Source organism: Nannobrachium achirus (assembly GCF_963921795.1).
Source record: "Nannobrachium achirus genome assembly, chromosome: 12".
Taxonomy (NCBI): Eukaryota; Metazoa; Chordata; class Actinopteri; order Myctophiformes; family Myctophidae; genus Nannobrachium; species Nannobrachium achirus.
This window is the reverse complement of record NC_137832.1, coordinates 27,192,999-27,220,837: the sequence shown is the minus strand read 5'-3', so window position 1 is coordinate 27,220,837 and position 27,839 is coordinate 27,192,999. Positions and strand designations below refer to the sequence as shown.

Genomic DNA, 27,839 nt, shown 5'->3' with positions numbered 1-27,839 from the left:
TTCCTGGTGATTATTCTATCAATAACCTTTTCGATTAATTGAACAACCGAGAAGCAAATTTTGTTCTATATAGATGTTATACTTTTTAATATATATATAAATACATTCATTAACTCATCTAGTGCCTTTCGCGTGATGTCACGCGATAAGTACTAGAGTACGTATAGTGCCGAATGCGTGATGTCGCGCGAAAAGTAATATATTACTGTAACGGCGAGTAAAAATACCTAGTACAATGGCCGACGCTCCGGAGACGAAATCCGCGCTGATTTGTCATCATCACGGCTCCACGAGCACACAATAGTCATCCCATAACATTGAGGTGGACGGCCGATCTCATCTTTAATGTCCATTATCTCAAAACAACACTTTAGAAGCGAAGATGGAGGCAGATGCTCGCTTATAAAACACATGTATAAACGCTCCTATGCAATCCAGCATGGCACCACGTAAACAATGCTCGGTTCCGTCGCAGGATCCGATGACGTCAGACCGGAAGTACTTCCGGTCTAGACTTCTGGCCTTCAAAATAAGACAATGGCCGTTAATGGGGCCGGGAGGGGGCACTCTGGACCCCCTAATCCGTTAATGTCCTGGGCTCTGGATGAGTTAACAACTTAAGCGTTATTTTATAATTCTTAGCATTACAGTGTCGTGCAAAAATATTGAAAATAATAGAGCTTGTTCATCGCTATTTTCACTATTTATGAACAATTCAGCATTTTTGGGGGAGAAAACCTATCAGCTACAGTATAATGACATGCCCAAAATAGGGATCAATTATTATCAATCAATGATTTTTATTAATTGTCGATCATTAGTAATCCTCAATTAGTTTGTGTGCTGTTTCACCCCTAAACAGCACACAGTGCTTTTGACTCTTCACAACAGGTGATGGCCATATGGAAATGTTGCGTCCGTATCACTGTTGAGGATCTCACTTACTCCTTTTGGACTGCCAGGGTTCACATGGGGGTGGGAGCTACCACGTGATAAACAATTGCCGAAATTGCAGTAAATTATGTGAAATTTAACATAATAGCTGTAATCTGAAAGCAGCAATGTCTTAGTGTGTGAGATGTACCAGGAACAGCCTGTAAACTGGATTTGGCCCACCACGCAACGCTGTTTGAGCAAGTTGAGTTATTCTTTCGATTGTTTTTTCGATGAATAGAATATTTCAACGCAAAAACTATAGATTTTTTCGATTAACCACTTAAGCCTTATTTTAGACTTAGTCATACAACAGTGTTATGCAAAAATAGCAAATTGGCCTATCTTCTAGCTTGCAAGACACAATAAAAAGGAGAAAAATATAATTCTTATAATCGATTAGTCCAGTGGTTCCCAAACCTTTTCTTTTGTGACCCAAAAAAAGAAATCTGATGGTTGCCCGGGACCCAAACTAAAGAGAGAACAGCAGATCTACAAGCTCACAATGTGTCGCTTCACGCCGTGTTGTGAGCTTGTAGATCAGCTATTTTCACTACTTCTTAAAGGACCAGGTCACCTCTGGGACAACCAGATATTATTTTATTGTTGTGTGGGACACGATCAACACAATCCTGAATTATTTTTTGTGTTCAATCTGTGTTTTTAGATATGTTAGTATTTCAGCATGCTACAACTGGTCATATGATGCATTTTGCATCATATGACCAGTTATAGCATTCTGAAATCGGCTGAAATCGGCTGAAATCCTAAAATATCTAAAAACACAGATTGAACACAAAACATAACTCAGGATTGTGTTGATCGTGTCCCACACAACAATAAAATAAGATCTGGTTGTCCCAGAGGTGACCTGGTCCTTTAAACATTTGTGTTCTAATTTATGATTTTTTTTAATGAAATTACCAAAATAAATCTTTGAATTTTGTAGCTTTTTTGGGAATATTTTGAAATAAGAATAATTCAAAACAAAATGTGGGAAACCAAAAATTAAGGGACCAATAAAAACCCACAAATGGGTCCCGACCCAGTGTTTGGGAAACAGTGGATTAGTTGAGTTAACTGCTTCACCCCTACTTAGGTGTGACTGCATGTATTGTAGGTCTTTTATTCCCAGGTGTTGGCTAAGCCGCAGACTCCTAACCTTTCTCATCGGCCTCCAGGACCTCCTGTAGCAGGCGGAAGGTGTTGGACTGACGGGGAGGCGTGCGGGACTCCTTGTTTTCCTGGATCATCTTGTATACCTCAGACTCCTTGTCGAACCTCTGCATGGCAAAGTCGGAGCTGGAACTGCTGTGTGAGAAGAATACATGAATGAATACAGATAATCAAATACACTAAACACACACAGACACAAAAGAAAATGCATTGGAAAGTTCGTATATGAATGTGGCCAGTTCGAGTTCCTTGCAGGTATTTTACATTAGTGTTTCTCAAAAAATTTGAAGGTCCCCCCTTAACTCTGAGTTACACACTTGTATGGGTCAATTTAGACCTCCTTAAATGAACCCATAGATTCCCTGGAATCCACTTTGAGAACCACTGTTTTCCTAATGTTGCCATTTTCTGATCCATTGATACTGCCTGGGATGTACAGTATATTATATGAATACATGATATACCTTACAGTAGTTTTATCACTTAAACCCAAGCTTATTATTATACATTATTATATGGCGTATCCTTTTCTTTAATACATAGAGGAATCCTACTGGATCTCTTATGAAACCTCTCTATATGGGTATATTTTCACTAGGTTATGTACCTTATGAGGGACTTATGGAAGGCCAGTTTGACAGAATCCAGAGGAAATTAAGGCAGGGGCAGCGGGCAGCCCTGTGAGTTTGACCTCCAAACATAGTCTTCATTGCATACCCCAGGCAACAGGCCAAAGCCATGCTCCAGTCTCAGCCTATAGTATACCATCAACTTGACGCCACTCCTATCCATTTACAGGGGGTTCTGTTTAAACTCTCAAAATGGCCTTGAGGCAGGAAGTAACAGGGACATAATAAAAATAACTGTGAGAGATATTATGGCTATCAGTTGAGCAGTGTAACTTGTTTATGTCGTGTGTGTGTGTGTGTGTGTGTGTGTGTGTGTGTGTGTGTGTGTGTGTGTGTGTGTGTGTGTGTGTGCGCGCGCACGCGACTGTCAAAGATAAAACAAAAACACGCCACTGTCAAAGATAAAAAAAAACTACTTAAAAAACAAACAGATCTAGACATAAGCAAAGACATTAGACGCAATGCATCCATTGATGTATTAATATATATACCTGTATATATAATATATATATATATATATATATATATATATATATATGTCATACATTCAGGATGGATGGACAGGATAGGCCTTGGGGCAAATAACTCAGAAGTGAGTCAATTTAATGATTATTTCACTCAATTGCACCCAATCACAGAACTGTCTGTAGGAGGTGCATTGACCCTGCAGATGCCAAGTAGAGAGAAGACTCTGGATACTTTATCTACTGTTTGTGTTGTAAGTCCATCTTGAGATGTTGTGTGCTGTACATACAGCTCCCTCCTACCCTCCTTATCAGCGTGTAGCAAAACAGCGGCTCGGTTAAAGCAAAACCCGCCCGTGGAAGGCGCGCCGTCTCAAGCGGACTTGATCCACGTGAGACACCGCCGCGGCGCCGAGCGAGCTAAAGCGAGCGAGTCGCACTTATCACACTCCTTAAGGAGTGTGATAAGGACTTTTCTGATCACAGCTCACAGTGATCAGATCACAATGAATTGAGTACAAAGGACCCCAATGTAAACAAGCCATAGCGCTTTCTTGGGTTTAAATCCTATTAGTAGACCTTGTATCTGAACTGTACTGTCATGGCTTTTTCTACACAAACTGCTAATGAACTATTCAATTTATCAATCTATCAAAATCAGGATTATCAGACTTGGTACATTCCAGGTAACATTGACAGGTAATTAACAGATCAGCAAGCTCATATGAGAAGCACATTCATAAAACGATGGACAGGATGGAAAAGTGGTTACCAGCATGCTTTTACAGCTTTTTCCATGGCTTTGTGTGTAGTTGCAATAGCGAGTTTCACAAGTCTCAGGTTGAACAAAACAGAAATACCTGTAGACGCAGAGGCACCGAGAGTGAAAGTATCTCTGTGTATTTGATTGAAAGGAGTTTGTGACCCACAGCTGTTAGTGAGAACCGGTTGGTTTCAGGTGTGGTTGGCAGCCATTCACCTGTAGCCAATTGGGAAGGACATCCTGGAAGGTGTCAACAAGAATCAGTGAGCTCACTTGGTCTGGTTTGTCCTGTCTGTCATCAATTGTCAAAGTACGGAGAGCCTGCTTTAATATTCGTTGAATGATTTACACATGTAGAGTGAAAATCTGAAAGCTTGAAATGAACAACAACAATTCAATGATGTAACTGGTTTAGAGAAAATCAGGTTCTCTGGTTCAGTGAAACATCGCTTTTACAGTGATATAAAACTAAATATACCTGTAAATGTTCCATTCCGCCGTTTTTTTGGGGGGGGGGGGGGGGGGGGGAATAATGGAAAGTTTTGATCACAATCTTTTCTTTTTATATATATATGTTTAAGGCCTTAGATTACTATTAAACAATTCTCTAATAAGCTATAAACTGTGTCCGGCCCACAGGTTTGCACACAACTGTGCATGCATGCCTGTGTTTTAGGGTATGGCTCATTTCTGCTGCGTATCAGCCTTTGGTGCTTGCTTCCATCTCAAAGCACATGGCTGAAACAGGAGATGGCAACCAGACAGGATAATAAATGTGTGACTAAGGCCAACGCGCTGGCCCTTTCTCCTGCATCCCAGAACATGGTTGAAATTGAAAACAGACTCCTGAGCACCGAGTACGCCCTCCAAGTTTTCCACATGCACAGCTCCACCCTCAGCGATCCGTTTCACTGTTTGCCTCTCTCACCATCCCTTCTGACATGCAATCCCAAAACAAATGGAAAGTCTGGGTCAAAAGGGAGCAAAACAAATAACGCCACAACTGAAAGGCCAGAAAGAATGTCACTGAGCCGCCTGGAAGTCCGGAGTGCGTCATTTTACAGTTGTAAAGTGCCGGAGTTTCAGAGAGTAAAAGGACAAACTGGAGAAGGGTGCTGTCTTGGAATCATTTGACTTTGAAGTAAAGCCTGTCAACAGAATGCCTACATCAAAAGGCAGATCTGTTTGGTTTCCCGCTGCCACACTTGGCACAGAGGACCAATGATTATAATCTAGTAAAAATACAGGTCTGTACAAACAAGCCTAAAAATGCGTGAAGTCAAAACATTGATAGCATCACTATTTTCAAGTAATACCACAACACAGTCAGGACAATGGAGAGATGATTGAATAGGTTCCCCCACATTTCTCAGAAATATAAACCTGTGACTCCTAGACTCAATTCAAAATAAATCAAATCCTAGATTCAAGACTCACCTCAGGACAGGACAGCAAAAAGCTACAGTAAGATTAGAAGTCCCCTGCACGTCTAACCACTGCTATACTGCTCAACAAACCATAAGCACACTCACACACACACACACACACACACACACACGCGCACACACACACACGCATGAACACACATGCACACACAGATGCAAAACATACACATACCTCTATCTACACCAGATGAGACAAGAAGAACAAGAGTCTCACTGAAAGGTGTGCCCCTTGCCTGGCACTCATTGGTCAAGAGAGAAATGGGGGCGGGCAGTGGGTGTCACAAAGCCCGTCATTGGCTGTGCTGGAGCGGGGAGAGGTTTGGTGTACAAGCTGGGGACTCTCTAGACTGGGGGCCAATTAGGGGGGGAGAAGGAAAGTCAGACTTTTTGGGGGATATGGGGTGGCTGAATTTGATTCCGTCTGCGGACACGTCACACCACTGGCCTGGGGTAGCCAGGATGGAATCAGAGCCAAAGTCAACCCTGCAATAAGACTCCCCCTGCGCTGGTAGAACACAGACTCTCAAAGAGAGAGGAGGGATGCAGACAAAAGATCCCGCAAGAGACTATGACTTATAACTAAAGAGTTGAGTCTACCAATGTTTACTTTTCTATTCTCTGAGTGTTTGAATGTAATCAGCAATCTCGTGAGGTGAACTCTCATGTACAGTAAATAATGTGGACTCCTTTGTTGTGCATGACTTTACCAGGACGGGACAAAGCAGGAGAATGCTAAATTACACGTTAAATGGACAAATTATATTGAAATTAGACAGTAAAAGAGTGATGGAGGCCATCTAGTATGTTGACATTTGCACACAAAAACCCCACAAGCAAAATAAAATTGATCGTGTTTTGATTGTTTTGTGGACTCGCGTTAATTGTGCAAGATAATTTATTAGCTCATTTAGAATTATACCAACAGTGTGACGTTTTACCATAAACATTTATACATACTCAACTTTTGTGGAATATAAGAGTAACAAATAGGGACAGCAAGCGAGACAAATCAACCGAATGTTAAAAACAAACCTTTTCCAAAAAAATGTTACATTAAGACCATTAAGACCAGGAATTATTTTATGCTTTAACTATTGAAAAATAGCAGATATACATGCTCACAGCGCTGCACTTGTGCTGCGCTGCAAGCTTGTAGATCTGCTATTTTTGAAAAGTCGTGAAAATGTGTGCAAATCTTTGAATATACTGTATGTATTTTTTAAGCGAACACATGTAAATTGCTTATGGGGGTCCCTGGAACGAAATATTTTGAGATGGGGGTCCGTGGCCAAATACATATAATTTTGGGGGTCCTTGACATGAAAACGTTTGAGCACCACCGACATAGAAACAGGTTTTTCAGAAACCTGTTAGGTTTCAGAGGTTTTTCAGAAACCTGTTTCAGGGGACATTTATAGAATCGGGCCAATATATTCAAAGACTTGCTCAAATGGTCATGATTTTTCTAAAATAGCAGATCTACAAGCTTGCAGCGCGGCACTCTGTGAGCTTGTATATCTGCTATTTTTTAATAGTTAAAGCATAAAATAATGGTTAAAGTAGAAAATCTATAGAGTTATACAGCACACTAGTACAGTCATTCAGGGTGTCAGTACCTGCGTCTGGGAGACATGGGGATGTCCCGGTCAATGGGGCTCTGGGGAGAGTAGCGACCTGGTGGTGTGGGGGTTCTACTGGACACAGAGTTGTTCCTGAAGACGTCTGCAGAGAACTCCTGTAGAGACAATGAGACAGTGAGTGAGTGAATGACAACTAGGGATGGGACGATATGTCATGTCACAAATATTGTGACCAAAGAAATTGCCAGTTACGATATTATCGCGATAATCTAAATACCCCTGACATCCATTATCATGGGGGCGAACGTTTGCAAAAAAAATAGCAGATCTACAAGTTCACAACGTGTCGCAGCGCGACACGTTGTGAACTTATTAGATCGGCTATTTTTTGGCAAAGAGATTTGGTAGAGAGTGGAAAAGGAAACTGTATCAAGTACGTTATTTCCAGTTATAGAGGGTTTAAGTGGTACCGGAAATGCAGTTCTGTAAATAAAAAAGGTGAATTGATCCCAGTGTATTTCACGATAAATTTAAATCTCCACGATACGATTATTGTGAGTGTTTTTATCACAATATTGTCCAAACCCTAGTGACAGCCAGAGAGAATAAACGGTGACGCTTGTAGAACTAACGATCAATTATTTCCAGAATTATTATTCTATCGATTACCTTTTCAATTATACAAATGATCGAGAAGCGTGTTTTTGGGGGGAATTTGTCTTATTTTTTATATCAACTAATCAATGTAAAGAAATTATTTGTTTTATATCCACTAATCAATGTAAAGAAACTCTTTGCATTTTGAAATGACTTCCCTATTTAATACTTTGTTGTACTACAGTCTTGCACAAAACTACAGAAAATAGCCAATGTACAAGAGTTGTGAGCTTGTAGATCTGCTATTTTTACAAAGAAATATGGTTGAATCAACCCATGTGTGGCTGTTCAGGATGCAGTTGGAAAAGAGTAGGACTATGTGAAGACAATATTGCTAAAAAAGAAGTAAAGCAAATGAAAAAGTGAACGCATTGGCTCACCTCAGAGCCAAAGGGTTTTGGCTATTGAATAGATGTGGATCATCACTTGACAATACGAGGAACTGGAACGTCTTTGCGTTTCATTAATAAATGCTTTAAACTTGTGTGTATGTAATATGTATACTGCAGGGGGCAGGATGTTATTGATAACCTGGAATGTACCAAGCCTGATAATCCTGATTTTGATTGATTGATTGAATACTTAATTAGCATAGGAAAAGACATGACAGTACAGTTCACATACAAGGTCTATTATAATAGGATTTAAACCCAAGAAAGCACTATGGCTTGATTAAAGCCATGACAGTACAGTTTAAATACAAGGTCTACTAATAGGATTTAAACGCAAGAAAGCACTAGGCTTGTTTACATGTGGGTCCTTTGTACTCAATTAATTGTGATCTGATCACTGTGAGCTGTGATCAGAAAAAGGGTGTGGGATAAGGAGGGGGACTGTATGTAGAGCACACAATATCTCAAGATGGAGGTACAACACATACAGTAGAGAATGCATCCAGTGTCTTCTCTCTACTCTATACTCTCTACAGTGAATTTCCATAATGTGAAGTCATCATGACAAGTACTTACATTTTATATTCTGTGATTTGTCATAGTTTTGATTTGTCATAGTTTGGCCCGTCCCCAAACAGAGTTTTGTCTTGGTCGAGCCACACCCAACATTCATGTGCTGTACATCGTCCTTCCTGATCAATCACATGTTTATCTAGTGATCACAGCCAGCCAACATCACCATTGTTAGCTCTTGATTGCTATTTATAACTGAGCCGGAATTCAGCCCCTCAGCAAGATGACAGAGATTATATTTGCGTGGTAACAGATGTTTGGCACTGGCCATTGCATGCGTTTGAAGAGGGAGAGCCAGTGTGTACTTCTTTGTGCTTGTGTGAGTCAAGTACAGTTCTCACAATTATGCATAGCGGTTATAGGAGCAATTTTGCTTGTCAAGAAAACAATGAGAAAAAAATGCCAAACATTATTGACGTGTATTCACCTGGCCAAGACAAACATGGTTTACTGACTAAATTCCTGCCTGAATTACGCTGGTATGGTTGTTTCTTGTACAGAGTGAAAAAGCGGTATTGTTTCACATTGGCCACAAGAGGGTGCTACACACCCATTGTGCACAGAGGGTTTGGGAAATAACTGCAGCAATTTTACTCTAGTTTAAAAGAACTGAAGGCAAATGCAGAAGTGCAAGTACACGAGTCAAGAGCAGTTAATCTGTCGAGACACATACAGGAACAAGTTTAATTAGGTCACAGCTGAGTACTAGTGTGGGTGTGTATGTGTGTGCATTCTTTTCCTGTGTGGTGTTAGTGCATGTTCATGGTGAAATTGACCCCAGGCAACCTGAACACACAACACACCTGTTCCAATTATGAGCAGCACATAACTCAACCCAGACCATTTTACTGTCAGGAATCCCAACAAACAAATTGCTTTAACCACAACACCGTGCAATACATCTAAATGTGTCCACCTGCAACAGTAGCCAGTTTACAGAAACACACAAAACATAATCGGAGCTCTTCTGCCTGTGATAGTCATTGGAACAAAACCACTTGGTGAATAGAATGGGCCAGGCCTCCAGAAAATGTGTTCCACAAGTTTCAATCTGCTGGGGAAACAAAGCTATTACTTTACTTCAGGCCAAGTGCACAGTCCAGGAAAACTGAGTGTGCGAATCAAAAGGTCCACAGTCAACTCCAAGTACCAGTTTCACAACACAGCTCCCTGCAAAACAGCTACCCTTCACCGTCATCAGCTGGCATTGCTGGTAGAGAAGCCCATCCCAGCACCCAGGCTCTCTTTGAGCCAGCACATTTCTGAGACTCGGGATGGGGCCTGACGCTGGAAGACTGGGGTGGAGAAAGTGGCACTCGTAGAAGTCAGTGATTGTGTCTCCATTTGCCAGCAGCACCCGCTTCCAATTCAGCAACTCTTTGAACAATGCCTCTGTTCTCAATTGAGCCCAATTTTCCTTTTCTTTTTCCTAGCGAGTGGGCAGATCAGCGGTTCCTGCCAGGAAGTCTTTACCAGAAACGATCACTGGGACAGCTCTCGGAGATTCTTCCCAGGAAAACTTACTGCAATAATGGAGGGCTCATCAGATCACATATTGTATATCATCCCAGTATGAACGGAGACTCATGTGTGCTCTCCTGCTGGGAACCAATCTAAAGGGCAAATACCTTTAGGCATATACTTTATATATACTTTACTTTGAATAGGGCTCCCTATTCAAAGCAACCCAGTAGGCCCTATGCGAAAACACATTCTAATGCAACCCAAAGCTTGATGTTATATAAATGTCTGGCTGGCGATTAAGTTATGGAGGCCTGATCTAGGATGCAAATCTTCATCTGCTCCACTGACAGATGAAACCTGCCGTCAAGTAGCTCCCAAGGCTCCTGTCTCCAACAATGTGGAGTTGTGGATGTGAAAGAAAGGCAACGATTTAGGCATGCATCTAATCACAGATCTCATCTATGGGACCCAAGAGAGATATGTAATGAAGAGAACACATAGAGAACATAGAGAGAAAGAGAGAAAAAACAACAAGCGTTCCACAGCGACATGGAGTATGCAGCTGCTATTGAGTTTGACCTTAGAAGGTCCAGAGAACATGGTCTGGCCCGACGGAGGAGTTCTCCCATCGATGCTATAGCTGGTTCAACATTCCCATTCCCTGCTTCGGTCCTTTTATAGCTGTACACTGTGGAATTTTTCTGGGTTTCCCAAAACCACTGCTATGCTCAATTAATCTCTGTTCCACTGGTAAAATGGTGGGCAAGGGTGAAGTAATAATAATAAATAATAATATACATATAGTCCTCACTCGTTTGGGGTATTTTTGTCACTGTACATTTGCACATACAGTATGTGAAACGTGAAAGGGGAGCATTTAGGGGTTAAGACACAGAGGGCCAGAGGTCGAATCGAGGACCTTCTGATTCAGTGGTTCTCAAACTTGGGGTCGGGATCCCAAGTGGGGTCCCCAAATTATTTTGTGGGGTCCCCAGATGATTAGCTTAATGTCATTCTTTTTCTCACTGAATGGTTAACAAACCAACACAGAGTATAAGTGTATACAGGGTATCTGCACATTTATAAAGTGACAATTTAAGGACTTTCAAGACCGTTTTAATACCTAACTGGCCAAACTGTAAAATATTAGGTAAGCAAGAGGCGAACATTGTGAAAATAGACGATCTACATGCTCACAACGCCTCGCGTTGCGTTGTGAGCATGTAGATCTGCTATTTTCACAATATTTATCTGTGGAACCGAGTCACATTAAATGTAATACCTACAATTCCAAGTGCTTGTCAGGGTGGGGGTCCCCAGTTCATATATATTTTGGGGGTCAGGGCCTAAAAAAGTTTGAGAACCCCTGCCTAGTTTCTTCCCATTGAGCTATGGCCACCCTATAGTGGTGGTTCTCAAACTGGGGTCATTGCATGCTGGCTTGTGGTGGACATTTTTGTCAAAATTCCATTTTTGCCACAGACTTACAAAATGAGAGGACAATAATATTACCACAAACACATCAGGAGCTAGCCCTGAATGACCATAACAGGTCTGTAACTCAGAGTGTACAAATGAAACCAAATGGACCCCACTCTCAGAGTTAAAGGGGTCCTAGTGGACTCCTAATATGCCATAGCATCATAGTAAATCAGCGTCATACATATTCTGAAGGAAACCTGGAGACTTGACATTAAGTAATTGGGTCTTATGATTAAAATAAGAACATTATAAGGTTTGTAAAAAAGAAAATCAAGAACGTGTATGGACATACTGATGACCCCTGATCTGTAACTCTGATAGTGTACAAATGGAACCAAATGAGACCCGTAATTTGTACAATTTCTTAGAGTTAGGATATTTTATTGTAGATTGGGGTCCCAGAGATAGAAAATGGTAAACACAAACTAGGGTCCTTGGCCTCACACATATCAAACAGGGGGTCCATGAAATTAAAAGGTTTGAGAAATACTTCCCTATAGAACCAAGTAGAATATTTGATTGAAGAATTTATTAGAAGTTTGCAATAGAAAAAAGTACAGTTTCATGACAGTACAAATCACTGGTACAAGGTCAACTAAAAGGAGATCCTAGAAAGCCGAGGCTTATTTCCACAGGAACCACACTTTAAGTATCTCATATAACATTGAAAGACAGACGGATAGAACATAGTACTTTATCTAGGATAATATCAGTTTCAAAAGCATAACATCAAATACAAAGGCAGAAAAAAGAATAATAAAAAAGGGGGGGGGGGCATGGGGGCTTAGTCTATTTACAAGTCACAGGTAGCAGCTGTCTGAAGGTGACTTTTCATACCAATTTTGAAGGAGGCTAGGGATTTGCTCTCCTTTAGGGCTTGAGGAAGGGCATTCCACATGTTGATGGTGTAGCAGGAGAACGAGTTAGAGCCTTGTTTAGTGTTAAATCTACGTTGATGATGATTCGTGGAGCTGCCTCTGGTGTTGTGGTCGTGAACATCCTTGACCTTTAAGAAGTAGTTTGTCAGGTACATGGGAATCTTGGAGGTGTAGTGTATCTTGTACACCAGGCCCATTGCAAGATGCTGTACTCTGTCAGCTACTTTGAGCCATCCCACGCTTTCGTGGTGATGATCGGTAAGGTGGGTCAGAGGAGGGAGACCAAGCACAACCCTAATTAGTTTGTTTTGGGCTGTTTGAAGCTTTAACTTTAAGGCGGCTGGGGCGTCGCGATACCAGACAAGGACTCCGTAATCAATGAGGGGCCCAATAAGAGCTCCTCCTAGTGTCTTTCGGGATTTAGTATTGATCAGCGGGGCAACCCTTTGCAAGAAGCGAATTCGTTGGTTGACTTTATTGATTATTATATTATATGTGCCAACGCAGTGCCAAGTGAGGCCTAATTTATTCTTCCTTACGACGCTGTTGCTCCATGAACATGACACATGGCACCCACCAAGTGGTGCCATTAATGAATTAACCCCCAAGCACCCAAAACAAAAGGGAGAGGCACAGCTAAAGACTATCATTTTGTCCTGGAGCAGGAGCATTGGTGGAGAGTTTCACTCTGTCCCTCCTGGTTCCTGGGGAAGAGGAAGCTCTGATTAGAGCTGCACTGATCACTGTAATCAGGAGCTCGCCGTTAACACGACCTGGGTCATTAGAGGCATGCAATTCATTTCTTGACCCACAATTTCACCTCTCACTTAGCATGTGTTGAGTTTAGTGGCAGTGGTGTGTGTTTATGTGTGTGTGTGTGTGTGTGTGTGTGTGTGTGTGTGTGTGTGTGTGTGTGTGTGTGTGTGTGTGTGTGCGCGTGCGTGCGTGCGTGTGTGTTTATGTGTGTGTGTGTGCGCGTGTGTGCGTGCATGTGCATACGTGCGTGTGTATGCGTGTGTGAACGAGACTGACCGACAGAAAGGGCCTGTGGCATGAGTCTGTACTGGAGAGAGAAAAAGAAAGACAGAAGGTCATATAGAGGGAGAGAGAGACAGACAGAGATAGACAGATAAAAGTTAGGATAACAAAACCGAGAAGAGGAGCACTCTAAGCACAAACAAGCCTCCGTCAAAGCCCGACGCAAAAAAACAAAACAGGAAATGGCAAAATTGAGGCGAGGACACTGCCAACGGAGGAGCCTTCAGTCTGGCTCCAACTGAGCCACTCTGCATCATCATCATTACCACCCTGCAGCTTCAATTACAGGGCACGGGCCAGCAGCACACAGGAGGGATGCTTAGAGGAGGCATTATTTTGGAAAGCTTAGTCCTCGCCATACGAAAGTACAGTAACTGCTCATTCACCGTGTCTCCCTTATTGAGACACGGCTGCTGTAGTGCATGAGGGCCGGGGGTGTGGACGGGGGAACACCAGACATCCTGGGCTGGGTAATAATCAGAGCTGTGTGTGTACACTATTTCCTACGCAGCAGTAGGCTATAGATTCGCGGAGGTCCTGTGCGGAGACCTGGGGCGAACCTGCTCGTTATCCACTGTCACTGACGGCCTGCGCCTTGTAATTATGTCTGTGTTCAATGAAACGTTGCTGCGTCCATCTTCTGCTGCCTTCAAGTATAACACGCAACAGATCCCATATCAGAAATGCGTATAATTAGCGTTCTTTACCTCTTTTATGGGTTCAGATACCAATAGAGATGTTTTATAGGGAAGGGCTGAACGTCACTGGGTCAGGGTGCTGATATGAGTGTATGGGAACTTTGGGCTCCATGGCTGCTGACAGCTGAAACCTTGCTTGAAGTGGGGACATCATGTGGCCCTCGGCACTGCAGTGTTAGAATCTCAAAGAACACAGCCCTGCACTCTCCAATGGGTCCAAATAAGTCCTGCACTGGCACCATTTCATATTCCAGTGGTTCTCAACATTTTCAGGCCACAACCCCCAATATAATCACATTTTAGCTGGGGACCCCCCACCCTGACGAGCACTTGGAGTTAAGGAATTACATTTTGTATAACACAGTTCTATTGTGAAAATAACAGATACGCGAGGCGTTGTGAGCATGTAGATTGAAAACCACAATTTCTGCCTCTAATATTTGACAATTTGGCCAATGTTTAATTTGTCACTTTAGAGGTATTAAAAAGTCCTTAAATTGTCACTTAAGAAACGTGCATATATCCTCTATACTAGACTTATAAACTTTGTTGGTTTGTTTACTGTTGAGTGAGAAAACAATGTTGCACAACTCATTCTCAGCCATTTTACAATATGCTTGTGCGCCTATACTGCCAGGAATATTATTAATTTTCAAGTTATGGAGTACAGAAACCAAGCAGGCATAATTATGATTGTAGACTGTAGTACATCTAATATACCACTAGAGAGTGCCCAACGATTAGGTCTTCCAGGCTGGACCAGCCTGGACCATAATGGCCGCCGATGGGCGCCGCCATTGTTTTTAACGGAGAGCCGGTCCGGGCGAACGGGGGCGATCCTGCACGCCGTGCACCATCGTTTATGCTCCTGGGTGACCACTCTGTCGCCCCAACCACTTTTTTCCGAATGAAAATCCGTTTAAATATGGTAAAGTTTGATAAAGAAACGTTAGCTTTCAATGCTAAAAAAAGGCCTATGCTATGTTATGGGCAAACGATTTCCGGGTTACGTCATCGATGATGTCATTTCCAGCGCAAAATCACTCTTTGGACTGAAATGAACCTAGGATGGTCAGTTTTTGCTCTAAAAATGTCAAAAAAAATACCCAAAAAATCAGAAAATTATCAAAATGGCGACGTTTGGCGATCTGGCTGGCTCCGCCCTCTGTAAAATGGCGATCTATGGCGATTTGGCTGGGAATCAGTTAAAGGAGCTATAGTCAACTTTTTCTTGAAAAACGGATGCTAAAATAAAAATAATCTTTCGAAAATATTTTATAAAAAGATTAAGCTTCATATATGGGTTTCTATTCAAAAATGGCCACAAAAAGCGTAAACTAATGATAAAATAATCATTTTGGCCATTGTCAGACCGACACTTTGTTTACATTCTAGTCTATAGACTAGGATGTAAACAAAGTGTCGGCCCTACAATGAAAAAGTTGACTATAGCTCCTTTAAGTTAAAAATCTGGGGACCAACCAAAATAATTTGGGGACCCCGACCCACAGGTTGAGAACCACTGTCATATTCTTACAGCTCATCATTCTCAGCACTCTTTAATAAAGTGTGTCTTTCTCCTGAGAAAGACACAAATTCTGAAATGGCGTTAGTATTTGCAGGTGTTCTTGTTTGTTTTGAGCTTAAGAATAGTACTCAAATGATTAAGTGGGTGTCAGTACTGAAGGACTCAAGCACCTAATATACCCCAAAAAATCAAACCCAAGTTTGAAGTGAGCGGTGGTGTGTGTGTGTGTGTGTGTGTGTGTGTGTGTGTGTGTGTGTGTGTGTGTGTGTGTGTGTGTGTGTGTGTGTGTGTGTGTGTGTGTGTGTGTGTGTGCGTGCCACCACTGCTATTGCAGTTGATGCTCAGGGCAGGCTAGACTCAACAGCACCTCTCTGGTCACCCAGGGGTACTGAGGCTACACCAGAGGCTACATACAGACACACATACATACATACATACATACATACATACACGGATACACACACAGCCACGCTATGGAGACGGTGTGACCACCGCTCAAAAATGTATCATGTGACATATCTATGATATATGATTCAAAGCTGTCTCCTGATCAGAGCCCAATTGACTTTAAAACAACTGCTAGATGGCTAGACTGTAGAGCCACGCCATAAAAATTATATCAAGCACTTTTACAGTTATATAGGCACTTTAATTTTACAACTTGTCCTAACTTTATAATCTCAGTCTCTGTGCAATTAATCATTTATACCCAACATATCTTCATTACGAGTCAAGCTCTAAACCTCAAAGGTCATCCATATATGGAAGCATGACCGTCCACCGTTCCGTATTACAATGTTCAATAACATGGCTTGAAGGAGCAGCGATCTTTTGTGATGCCAGTGATAATGACAGACATGGCCTCCCCCTCTTTCCCTCCCTCTGTCTACCACTCATCATGGCCACACACCATCAGACAGCGCCTGATACACACCATATGTACAAGATTAGAGGCCCGATGAACAGTACACAATAAAATCCTCCGTGTTAATTTGCAGACCTGTAAGGGTCCATTTGGTTCCATTCATACAAGCTCAGTTAAATTAACCCTGAGGATTTTACTGTGCAGAGATCAGGATGACAGGATGGCTGTAAGTAAATCACTGTCTGTGACAGTTATCACTGTGACTGTGACAAGGCCCCATTTTGCCAAGGCTATAACGTCCTGAAAAACATCCTAATCCCAACCTCAACCCCGCATAAACATACACAGCCACTGTCAACTAGTGAATAATACTACCTAAGACTTGTTTGTACAGTTTGTCTGTCCAAACACAGAGCATGACATAATCTCTAAAATGGAACACATGACCAATGTGAGTAAGATGTTAATTGTGTGGCTACCCTCTCCGCAAACCCTCTCTTCCCACACGAGCGTGCGACGCAAGTTCAACGTGAATACCTTCAGATTCCTGTGACACGGCAAAGCCCTCTCATGTGATAGTGAGAGATCATACAGTAGATCAGGGGTGGGCAACTTTGATGATAGAGAGGGCCACTACATTTTCACACTCACTCCAGAGGGCAACAAAGCATATACATAGCAAAAATAGCCGATCTACAAGCTCAAAACGCGTCGCAGGGCGACGCGTTTTGAGCTTGTAGATCTGCTATTTGTGCAATTTTTGAATTGGAATCCCGAAAAGTAACTTTCTTTTCTTCTTTTGTTTTAAAATTTCAAATGCATTTATATGTTCTTATGTTAACTTTATGAACTTTAATGAATACAAATACATTGGACATAAAAAAATACAATAACATTTTAATACTAGTAATTTAGCTACTAATATAGACTGAAGTAATTAAAGACGGTAATTCTTTCCATGTTTGGAATTGTAACAGCTGAAATCAATAACATATCAGTACTCCAATATTAACCTGATTTTTGACATTGCACTATTGGGTTGTGTTGGTAGTTTCTGAGTATTTAGCTTTGTTTAACAATGACAGTGAGATACTTGTTTGCACTAACTAGCATTGACTGCTATGGTCTCTTTTGTAAGACACTTTATGTATGTATATATACTTATATATTATTCGCCCCCTCTATTGATGCACCTTCTCTTTATTGGTACTGTACTGCTCTTGTTTTTTAGTTTTTTTCCCCTCTTATCTATCTTTTTTCTTATGTCTCTGTAACTTTGTAAATAACTGTATACTGATGTGCTACAACTGGACAACTGAATTTCCCCCTTGGGATAATAAAGGTATCTATCTATCTATCTATCTAACCTGCGGGCCGCATAAAGTGAAGGCGGGGGCCGCATGTGGCCCCCGGGCCGCCAGTTACCCATGTATGCAGTAGATGGTCTGAACCCGGGGGGGGCTTCACCCACTCTGCCAGCAAAGCGGCACCGATGATGCAGCACTCTGTGGCATTAATTCAGAAGACCTACCATTTATTTATCCAATGGCTAGAGCTCATGAGCAACACATTTTTCAGTCTTATTAAATTCCCCACAAGGAGCTCTGACTGGAACAGCATATCAAGCTCATTAAACATCTGGAGCTCGTTATGGTTGGGGGTTGGGGGGGGTACAAATGGCTGGACTTCATGATACATTTTAATTTATGATGGCCTGAATGCACCCTCTCATACAGTATACACGGACTGCACCGTATTTCAATTAGAGCTGACTGATGCCAGGTTTTTGGGTCTGATGGCCATCCTGATTTGGAGAGTACTAATAAAGTAGATACAGATGTTTTGACCTATATTACAAATAAACACCAATAGCATTTTGAAAGATGGAAAATAAATACAAGCCGAGCTTTCGTTTATTTAAACACCCTATTCAAATTATCTCATAAATAGACGATTTACAAGCTCACAGTGCATTATGTTGGATATGTTATGAGCTTGCAGATCTATTAAAAATAAAGAGTAAAAATAAAATAAAGCCTGCTTAAAGTGATATGCCCAAAATATTTACTCCCGGTTGAAAGTGGCCAAACAAGTCAAATAATGGCCAATAAATGGGCCAGACTGATATACTGTATCGTTCAGGATCTAATTACAATGAACAGGAGGGTCGTTAAGGATTAAGCAAACAAGCAGGGCGAACACAGTGCGCTAATCACTGGCATTGGATTATAAAAGCTATGTTAAAGTGTTAGAAGGGCTAAATGAGAGGGGCAGCTCATCTGTCAAGCTCAGAGGTGATTCTGAGGTGCTTAATTTTAAAAGTAACCTAACGGTTAACGAGACCCACAGTATCTCAGCTGCAGTAATTAGAGGTGTTCTATATTAAACAAGTTGACAGCGCCCACCTGGTCTTTCTGACTCTCTGGTTTCACACAGAGGTACAGTAACTCCGTGCAGTCGTAGGGCTGAAGTATAATTAAATATTTTAACGATGTAGCCTCGTTCGAATTTCATCTACTGGCTGGAGCATAAATAAATCTCAAATATCAGCAGGATAGACATTTATGGTGCCGAGCTGTAGAAGAATCCTGCTTCTGAGTGTTACCTGCGGTGGCGATTTTACCAGCTTAACAATTATGATTTATGACAAACAAACGGAGCCATAGTAACCATTATCCCAACGCCTGGGTGTTGTCCTCTGTAAAAGTGGAGGAATATAATGCTGACGTGTCATGTTTTCACTGCCGTGAATGCACCATGGGCCAGTTATCCACACATAGTTCCCCCCGACAACAACTTATGGAATGCTGACATACCATTCAACCACCTTCGTAAACAGCCCCTAAACTGCACAGCCAAATAGGCACATCTCTCCTGGCCAACATTCCCCCCATAAAGCTAACAGGGTTGAGTGTCCCCACGAGTGCGCCCGGGGGCCTGGAAGGCGAGGGGAATCAGAAGCGGCCCAGTTTGCTTTTCCACTTCAGGGGAAAGAAAAACATACGTGCCGATCAATCGGCGGGGATGAGGAGAGGCATGCTGCCCAGCCAGGGGCCACAATGAACCCCCGGGCTTAACGGCCGGTCGTCCACGTGAAAGGGCCTTGCTCTGTCCACTCACAGACCTCTCTGTGAAGAGAAGAGACGCCCCCGCACACAAACACACACACACACACACACACACACACACACACACACACACACACACACACACACACACACAAACACACACGCACACACACCATCCCCTGCACTGCCTGGACTTGCCCTCGTCAGACAGCGTGCCATCGGTGTGCCAAGCCAAACAACAGCAGCCCCGCTCATGTCGGTCCTGAAATAGCACATCACTTCCAACCATCATCTTCTCAGTCGATCCGTTTGTGTGCAAAGCTTCGAGTGGAGACAACATGAGGAGGTTGAATAATAACACCCATTGATCTGGGAGATAAAGACCAGACATACTCGCAGAATGTGCAAAATGAAATGTAAAAGTTTTACCAAGTACCAAAAACAAAACAATTTTTCTATTTCTTGAATGCCAGGCCTCCATTTTTTTGTTCCACAGTTATGACCGCAGCTTTGCACTCCAGGCGACCACAACCTCCAAAATAGACCAGGATGAAACCAGTGGCTGGCGCGCAGGCTGGCCTGCTGTGAGCTAGCCAGCCAATAGGGAGGTGTGGTTTAGATGGATGGCTGGATCTGGATGGATGGATGGATGGATGGATGGATGGATGGATGGATGGATGGGCAGAAGATGGATGGAGGCTTAGATGGGCTTTTATGTAGTTGCCCTGCCTTCTAGATCAGGGGTTTTCAAAGTGGGTGACGGGGCACCCTGGGATGCCACGACGGCAGTCCAGGGGTGCCGCGAGATCATTTGGTAATATTTGGAATTTATTTTAACACTTTATTTGGCATCATTTTAAACTTGAAGTACAGAGTTATTTTCAGTACGTTTTGACCAAAATGGTAATTATCTCAATGTTTTCCTCGCGACATAATCCCTAAAATATGCCACGAATATAAGGTACTGGGACTGAAAATTCTGAATTTCATGTAGGTAATATTATAATATAATGTAGGGGTGCCTCGGATGAAAAAATATATTTATAGGGGTGCCCTGAGCCTAAAAAGTTTGGGAACCCCTGTTCTAGATAAATGAATTACACACGGATACAGACGTCAGAGCTACATGTCATGCAGCCATGGTGTCCCCACCCAGTTCTGGCAGAGTGTGGAGCACTAGTCTGTTCTATATGGGCCCCACATTGACTGTCACCCTGCAATGGCCAGCCATCCTACCGTAGGAGGGCTATTTATACAGCAACCACGCTGTCCTCCGACACAGGATGAGGCAGCCCACCAAGGCAACCCTCAAGAACCTCAAAGTACAGCAACTAGAAACCCAGACTGCGAGCCTGGTCCTAATGGCCTGGTGATGGGCTGTGTCTCGTGAAAAGCAGTTTGGTTTTGGCCCTGCTTGTCCCCCAACAGGGATTCTGTTGTGGTCACTTCCTGATGTTATAAACAGATGCTCTGCTCTGCAGTGAATCCTGAAGGTGGGCCTTCCAGCTCAGCTACAGACCAAGAACAGGCTTCCAGGAATCTCTAGATGGCCCTGTTTTTTGTTGTTGTGGTGTCGACTCGAGCCAGAAGATACACTGTGCTAACCCATAAACACAGCTAGTCATGTCATGCCATCATAATATGAGACTATAGAGGACAATGTTGAACCTGATAAAATCGCAAGGACTTTAGTCTATTAAGTAAGCAATTTACCCCGAGTGAGAGGACATTATGCTCTGATAATGTCCTGTGTTAGGGTGTTATCGGACGAGGCGAAGCCGAGTCCGATAACACCCTAACACAGGACATTATCAGAGCATAATGTCCGACCCCGAGTGGTAAATAGCTTTTCTACCACTTTTTCCCTTATACATGAAAGAAAACACATAGTTGTAACTTGCAAGGATCTTAAGTTACAATCATTATTGCCTATAAAACTTCCGCGAGACAGCAGATAGTTCCACCAACAACATCTTCTACTCACCAACAGATGGCGCCAACTCCATACTAATCCATGCGTCTAGCTTACAGCTAAGCTAACGTCAGTTAGAAGTACCGTTCCGGCCGTAAATAGAGGCTGTTCGCTTCCAGAAAGGCATAGGTTCAGAGAAAAGGGGCTTTAAAGTTGGCGGATTGCATTGGATCCAAATAAATCGGCGACTATAGCATGCACGTTAGTGAACATAGGACCGTTGCCACGGTCATTTGTTGGTTGGGGGAAAGGTGTTCCGACTACCTCCTGAAGTCCCCGGATGTACACTGAGGCTCATTGATCTCGGACAAGTCCTCACACACAACTTTGCGGCAGTAGTTCTCTCATAACCTCCGGAATTTAGCCAATCAGAATCCAGTATTTGAACACGTGACTCGAAAAAGTGGTAGAAATGGAAACGATTTGTTGTCTGTTATATGTACACATTAACATGCAAAGGTTTGAATGAATCACTGACTCCCGAAGCATGTTAATCCACATGGACAGATAAGGTCATGGTCAAGACTTTATTGTCCCAAAGGGACATTTGACATCAGAAGATCAGTATTCACTGAAGTGCATTTCTATCAGGACAAATCACAAATTGATAGGCTTTTATGGCTCACTGCTGCATGTGCATAGACTAGACTTTGGACAGGGGTAAAATAATCCCCAAGGGTATTGTAAATAAAAGCAGAGCTAAACAGGTGGAGCTGGGGGGAAGAACTGCAGCGGGAGATCGGCCTTGATGCTAGAGTAGTGAAGTTGAGTACGCTACTGTACAGTATATCAATGGTTGACTTTGAATTGTGTGAATGATAGTTAGTTTTCTTAGTCGTCTTGTAAAATCACACTACTGAGTGATCCTACAAACTATAAAAATATAGTTTATAGTCCACCGTATAAAGTACTACAAATTACAAGTCATGCAATGTGCTTCCTCTTTTGTTAACAGCACACTACAGTACTTCACTTGTTAATCTTTAACAGAACGAAATATATTTTCCAGTACAATTAATCTCTGTAGTCACTATGCATACGCTGTTGTTCATAGTTTTGGACTTCTGGGTTTGCCACAAAGAGGCATTGCTGTGTTAGATCAGCCTTGGGGCACAGCGGAGGGGCGTGATGGCTTAAGTACAGTTTGGGAATGGCAGAGGGCCTCCCTAGTGTCCACTCTCAACTCACCCATCCCCCTGACTCCCACCCTGTCTCCTCCAGCTTCCATCACACAACAAAACAGCCTTGTGGTCCTGAAGGAAAAGCAACAGCAAGCCTTCCCTGCCATCACAGCCACTATTGTACAGGGCATTTTCTCAGGACACCCAACACCCTGGGCAAATGGGGGATCCTGTTGCGCATCCCTCTCTCCTCACTCAGGGAGCCAAAACAGGGGTGGAAAAGCCCTTTGCGATGCCTTTCAGAGACGCAGATCACCTGATACAGCAGCACTCTGCACCTCTCAGGCAGGACAGAGGGCCTTGTCAGGGAGGCCCTCAGCCTGCACATCTCACTGGGGCTACTGTGTTGCTGCCCGGCCAGCCAGCACAGCAGCACAGCACACAGTTGTGACGTGTCCACGGCTCGACACCGTTTCCCCACTGAACCTCTCGCAAAGGCCTCCACTCGCTAATCCAACCACCACGGCAGGAGCAGGGACGTGCTGGCCATTGGGAAAAGCGGGACAACTCCCGAACGGCCGGTTCATTCCCGGCCGGTTCAGGCCGGCCATTAGGAAAAAAATAAAAATAAAATGTCTGCCTTCGTTTCATTTTGGGGTTCTGGGCGGCCAACAAAGTAAATCGTCACTGTCGGGCAGAAACCTCGTCTCAACATACAAGGCCATTGCACAAAAGTAGTGAAAACAGCAGATCTACAAGCACACAACGCCTCGCAACTGTTTTCACTAGTTTAAATCATTTTTTAAATGATAAATACAAAACAAACGGTTTTGGACATACAAGGTTTCCACCTGACAACGATGAAATATAATTCATGTAATTGGCCCACTGGCTTGTCACTTGTCATGATCTGAAATGGCAAATTTTTGAGTAGCAGCAGCGCTATAGAGAGATCTCTCTCTATATCGTGCAATGAGGGCCTCTCAAACTCTTTTTCCCAGGCTGAATCAGGGGCCCAGCACGTCCCTGGGCAGGAGGCTCGTCATGACTAATGTTTGTCGTTCAATTTTTTAACAAGGGAGGTGGCCTGCAGAAGATGCAGCTCAGGCCAAAACTTCACTCCCATCCACAATAGGTTGTTGGGACACTGTTGAAGAGTGAGGCCGACGGCCTGTAGAGAACAGAGGGAGCCCTCCAAAACAAGCCCTAGTGGTGAAAGGAAAACACATAGCGGATGCTGTGGTCTGCAGGCGGTTTAATCCATCTGTGTGCGAGTGTCCAAGTAACACTGCTTCGACATTTCAGACAGCATTCCTCCTCAAAAAGAAACAGATTAGTGGATATTTATTCCAAGCCACTGAACGAACGGCCCAAAAAGAGAAAAGCTAAGTCAAGTTGATGTTGGAGTGGAGGGGAAGAAGGAAGGAATGCAACATCTCCCAGAGGATATGGATTCCAACACTGCCGACGACAAAATGAGGTTAAAGAGTCAAATGCTATTTAAAATGAAAAGCAGGAAAACAGAAGACCCCCGAACCCACCCACCCTCCCACCCACCCACACACACACACACACACACACACACACACACACACACCCCGGAGTGCTAAGCAAAGGTTCATGGCCCTTTGGCCGACCTGCCTCCCTAAGTACCACAAACATGTAAGGCCAGGCCAGACATCCAAGGAGCACGCTAGACAGTCATGGTGCACTCCCACAGGCGTTCTGATAAGGCGCTCAGCCAAAAAGATAGATCCCTAATAGGCTCCACTCTACTGTCAGCCCGGGGCGCTAGGCTCAGCTGGGATGTAAGCACTTGAAAAAGCATCCCGCTGAACATCTCATAACCCTCTCATGTCATACTGAATGATCCGTCTACATTGCCGCCTGGTCAGGAAGCTGATTCACATCCATCTGTGCAACCCCCCCCCAGCCCCCAAACCCCCCAGCCCCAACCCCCAACCTTAAAAACAGCCTTGGAAGGAGACAACATGTCAAGCACAATTAAATCACATCCAACTGTTATTAGCCTTTAAATCACAGACATTATAAAAGGAGGAATCTTTGACTGTATATGAATGAATGCACGTCGCCAGAAGCAGATTTATCTGTGTCGAAACTGATTCGATCGCTTTCGTGCAGTGCAAAACAAAGAATACTAAGAGATCAGCCAAAAGTGTTAGGGCAAAGTAATAATGGTGACCTTGACACTGGATCCTTTGGCAATGGACCCAGTCAAGTCATAGGCTGGTCTGTCTGTTCCACTCATTGTGCAAGAGGTGCAAATTAGGCTGATGCAAGCTGCAGTTCTAAGCGGTCCAGTTTGCAATTCTGGCTCTGAATTCCAATGTCGTGTAAACAACAAAAACAAAGCAGTTCCCACACAGCCAATTAAAAGATGTTTCAAAATCTCTCTTAAAAGACAGCAAGCAGCCCCTTAGATGGAAAACGTCAATGTTTTTAAGTTCAAGCCCATGGTCAAAGGGGGCATATTTATCTAACTTCATGAAACGTCCTACAGTAGTGATAAAATATGATTGGAATTCCTTGAGCCATTAAAAGGTCCTGTATGTTTTTTCCTGTCCCGTCGTCATGTCCCATGTTGTGCCTTCAGTGGGCCGGGTGCTTGAGACCAAGCGTTGAGGCATAGCTGAAATATCTCATGATGAACTTTCCCACAACATTCTCTCCCGCTATAAGTCCCTGAAGTCTTTCCAGACGCCTTGTCCCCTCTTCCTCAGTCTAGTTCCAATAAGCAGTAAATAAGCAGAGCATCAATCTACAGATAACCCAAGTCCATATTTTAACAATTTTAGAAAGACAGAGGGAAGTGGTACAAATGTAAACAAATGGGTTTCCCCACCAAAAATAAAGAATAGCAATGGAGATGTTTTCATTCTCTAGCCTTGGTGATTGACTAAGACTTATATTTTGATGTATGGTGGGTAAGACATTTCCAAATAACATCTGGAAATCTACAGTTCATCTACAATTCAAACTCTCTAAGGCGCCGATGCCCTAGTGGTTAAGGCGCGTACCACATGCTCTGCTGCAGTCGTACAGCAAGTCCCTGGTTCGATTCCAGAGCCAGGCTTACCATTGCTGCGTGCCACCCCCTGCCTCTCTCCCCTGTTCCCTGTCAAACTCCACTGTACTAATCGAATTAAAAGAAGAAGAAAAAAGAACAAAACATATCAAAAAAGCAAAACAATTAACAAAGAATGTATGTGATTGTGAATATAACTAATTTATACGTTGAAAACAATCCCAGATTGGGTCTTTATACTTTAATGAGTCATTCTCCATGCAGACCAGTAAAAGGTTAAGGCCATTGTTTCATTGAAAGCTAATGGTTTTCATCTTTGCAGTAGTCTCAGAGCTAATCACTGCCAGAATGTTGTTCAACAGAATGTCACATTGACCTTTCAGTTTATACACCCCTTGCCATGCCAGCATCCTCCCTTTCTTCTAGCCTCAAAATATTGTCAACAACAAATATGAACTAAATCATTACAATGGGAATACCAAAGTCAAAAAATAGTATTCCTGCAGACGAGGATACCAGTGTTATCCGGCAACATGAATAGTCCTCTCCCACAGCCAGTACTAAGAGGACTGAAGCTCTAATTAGAGATGTCATATTGATGTATGGCCAGGAATTGCAGCTCCATAGACAATGAATGGGAGAATGAATTTGCGGGCACATATGACATTTGTGTGAAATTCTACATCCAAACGATGTTTACATAATGGCAGCACTGCCTACCATCCCAAACCAGTAACTGTACCATAATTCAGAAAAAAATACGTCTCCTGATTACTCACAGTCAAATCAAGGCTTTTCCATGAAGGTCTGAGAACCAAACATTATAATTTTCTTCTATAATTAATGTTTTCATTGAAAGTACACACAGTTTGCGGGATTCTCTTCATTTGTTACGGATCATACCGTATGAGACACACGTCATCATTTTAAGGGACAGGACAGTAACATAAATAATGCCAATGTCATAAAACTCAAAATCTGCAGTATTGTGAGATCAACACCCATTATACAATCTGGTCCAAATGGCTTCAACAACATGTGAAATTATGAGAAAATAAACAAAAGGAGACAGACCTGTGACAGCGGTCTGGATAGCCTGTGACTCCTTTCCTCTGGAGACCAAGGACGCAGCTGGATGCTATGAAAAAGAAGGAAACATGAGTCAATCAACTGTGTGTACGATAGCCGATTCAGAGCAATCGCTGTGGTTTCAATTAAATTACAGTAGTCTTTACTATGATTATTGATATAAATGTATCTGTTATGATACAACAAAGATACAGCACAATATTCAATGCCATTTTTTACACATGATGGCATAATGCCGATGTACAACATTTTAAAAACGTTCAACCGGACAAAAACTGCAGATCTACAAGTTCACAGCACGCTGCGATGCGACGTGTTCTGGGCATGTAGATCTGCTGTTGCTGCTCTACTTGTGTGCGACACTGTCGTTCCATGGAGTATAAAGTAGGGCTGTGTAGGTAACCCATTAAAACATCTGTTATTTTAGATTTTAGCATTAGCTATTAATATATATATATTCTTTTAGATTTTAGAAAAATCTTGAAAGTGCGAGAACTACTGATACAGAATCGGCCTCAGATCTTATTTGCAGACCATTTCCAGTCTGCATAGAGTGGATTTGGGGCTTGAACTGTGACCTACAGTACAAAATGACCCATGAGATTTCCAAAAGGGCATACAGAGTGAAAGAGTGGTGAACGTTCCACATTCTGGCCTTTTGTTGGTGTGAATGAAAACAGTGGAATGTGATATCCTGTGCATATCCTTTGTTACTACAGCACAATCCCATGGCTCCACTTTCTGTCTGTCGCTCTCGTACCTATTCACTCTGGGTCTGTTTTGGAGTCAAACAGGGGTGTCGCACCAAATTCTGGGCCCTGGGTACAAGGATTCACTGCGGGCCCCCCATGAATGTTCTTCATAGGGGGAGGGGGTTTAACCCATTAAGACTGCATGGGAACGCATTATTTTGTGCTTCAACTATTGAAAATAGCAGATATACACGCTGCAAGCTTGTAGATCTGCTATTTTTGAGTC

General features: G+C 42.8%; 1 protein-coding gene across 1 annotated transcript in view; it reads right to left on the bottom strand.

Annotated features, from left to right (window-relative positions):
• pdlim2 (PDZ and LIM domain 2 (mystique)) overlaps positions 1–27,839 on the bottom strand; it is a gene marked incomplete at its 5' end in the record, with an annotated part of 45,372 nt that overhangs the window by 3,830 nt on the left and 13,703 nt on the right. The window contains 3 exons of the mRNA XM_080738371.1: positions 2,096–2,235; positions 7,027–7,145; positions 26,847–26,910. Of these exons, the coding sequence (XP_080594497.1) occupies positions 2,096–2,235; positions 7,027–7,145; positions 26,847–26,910 (323 nt within the window). The remainder of the gene's footprint in view (positions 1–2,095; positions 2,236–7,026; positions 7,146–26,846; positions 26,911–27,839) is intronic.